This window comes from Monoraphidium neglectum (genome assembly GCF_000611645.1).
Source record: "Monoraphidium neglectum strain SAG 48.87 unplaced genomic scaffold scaffold05867, whole genome shotgun sequence".
NCBI lineage: Eukaryota > Viridiplantae > Chlorophyta > Chlorophyceae > Sphaeropleales > Selenastraceae > Monoraphidium > Monoraphidium neglectum.
In genome coordinates, this window is record NW_014007764.1 from 207 (window position 1) to 2,224 (window position 2,018).

The window sequence follows — 2,018 nt, forward strand, 5'->3', positions numbered from 1 at the left end:
CGGCAGGATTGAGCAGCCGGCCGCCCTTCCTCCCCCATTTCTGCTGCCCTCCACTTGACCCCTTCGCTGCCATGCACGCTCAACACCTCATTCCAACCCTAAAGGTACTTCTTTGACTATGGCGTCGTGTGCTGCTGGTGAGCAGCCCCCTGGCTGGCCCCGCCTTGCCAGCGCGCGAGCGCCCCGACCCAGCTTGAGGCCAGCGACGACGGATTGCATCACGCATGCTGGGATTGCTCAACCGCAGTGCCCCACAGCGGTTGACCGGCGTTCGAGTCTCAACACATGCGCATCCATGCATATCCTCGATACGCGCCCTCAGCATGCCACCATGCCACCCCTATCCCCTGCTCCCAGGGGCCTGGATGCCGCCCAGGAGACGAGTGTGATCCGCAACATCGCGCGATACGCCCACAGCCAGGCCATTGAGGCGGATGAGATGGAGATTGACCAGGTGGGGCCTTGGGGGTAGCGCTTGGCGGTGGCAGGGATGGTGGATGGGTTGAGGAGGCAGCGGGCCAGGTGCTGGAGTTGCTGACCGTGGAAATTAACATCTTTTTTTGGGGGGGGGGCGCACCATCATGCACAGCCGGCACCATCATGCACAGTCTCACCACCTCATGCGCAGCCTGGCCCCTTGCAATTCAACACTACCGCTCGCCCCGCTGTAACCCTCCACGCACACCCCCACGCCCCGGCCACCCGGACTGCCCTCAGTTTGAGTTCAACGTGACGAGTGCCGAGAAGCCCCACATCCAGAACGACGTCGTCACACTGCACCGCAGGTCAGCGCCCTCAGTCATCGCCCCCGCGTGTGGTATTCTGGGACTGAGATATCACGTTGATGACGTGCTAACTCATTGTTGCGCACGTATGTGCAAACGCATGGGCGAAGGGGCTGCGCCAAGCCCATCCTTGGCGGGCCCTGCTCTGTACTTTGCCCGCTCCCGCGCCCACGAGCCATGCGCCGGCAGCATCCAGACCTCTTGACTGGCATTGACTCATATTCTGTGCTGCCCCCGCCCTGTCCCCCAGGGCGGCCAAAGACCACCGTGTCAAGCTGGCCATATCCTACGCACTCAGCCAGGTGGGCCAAAAAACGTTGGGCTGGGAACAGGGGGCTCAAGGCCGCGTGCAGCGTTCAGCCGTGCCTGCAGCACATCATTCGTTCGCGGCGCTGCAGCTGGGGGCGCGGCCTCTGAAACCCGGTGCCCTGGCCAGCGCTGCCCACTGTGGCCCGCCCTCTCAGCGCCCGAATCCAGAGCGACCCGCCTGCAACACACATGAGTGATGCAAGCCCTGCAAGACCCCCGCGCTCTCTCCCTCTCTTGACCCCCCCCCAACCAGTCCACCAAGCTGTCGCTGTACGAGCGCCGCGTGGTGGACACGGTGCTCGAGACGAAGCACCTGCCAGAACAGCTGGCGGCCACGGGGCAGGTGCGGCAGGACGGGTCTGGGGCACGGCCGGCGCGCCTGGGGGCGTGCATGGCCGCCTGGGGCGCTGCGTCGCAACCACCAGGGGTCACCCGCATATTCCTGGATTGTGTATGTGGACTGCACCAGCACCCTATCGCCACCCTGCGGTCTTATAACCTCCTGCGGTCCCATAACCTCCTTCCAGGTCAACTGCTTGCCTGCTGTTTGAGAATCAGGGATCTTGCTCCAACCCCCGTACCCGGCCACCCCTTTTCTGTCCCCCCAAAGGTATCCCTTGAGCCGGACGACCTGGCACGTCTCATCGGGAAGGTGTTCCTCCAGAGGCAAGTCACGCAATGCACGCAAGCGGCCACGCAAGGCATCGCATGCGCCCTAATGCCTGCATACGTGTTCATAGCTATGCTGCTGTTGCGCCTTCTTCATGCCTGCCGCACCCATCGCTTCCGTCAAAAGCCGGTCCGAACCTCATCCGGCGGCACCGAGCACGCCTGCCGCATGGGGAGGCCGTCCCACGCCGCCGCCTCACACTTGCTCACGGCCCCGAACGGCTCCCCGCGTTCCCCGCCCCCCCCCCCCCCCAA

The 2,018-nt window shown here is 64.4% G+C and overlaps 1 protein-coding gene across 1 annotated transcript; it reads left to right on the forward strand.

Moving 5' to 3' along the window:
• Positions 1 to 331: 331 nt before the first annotated feature.
• On the forward strand, positions 332 to 1,645 carry MNEG_15993 (hypothetical protein; the record flags this gene model as incomplete). The annotated part of the gene is made up of 5 exons (XM_014035536.1): positions 332 to 454; positions 718 to 785; positions 1,036 to 1,087; positions 1,348 to 1,437; positions 1,622 to 1,645. The coding sequence occupies 5 exons, from the start codon at positions 332 to 334 to the stop codon at positions 1,643 to 1,645; spliced, it is 357 nt and encodes a 118-aa protein (XP_013890990.1).
• Between the last annotated feature and the right edge of the window lie 373 nt (positions 1,646 to 2,018).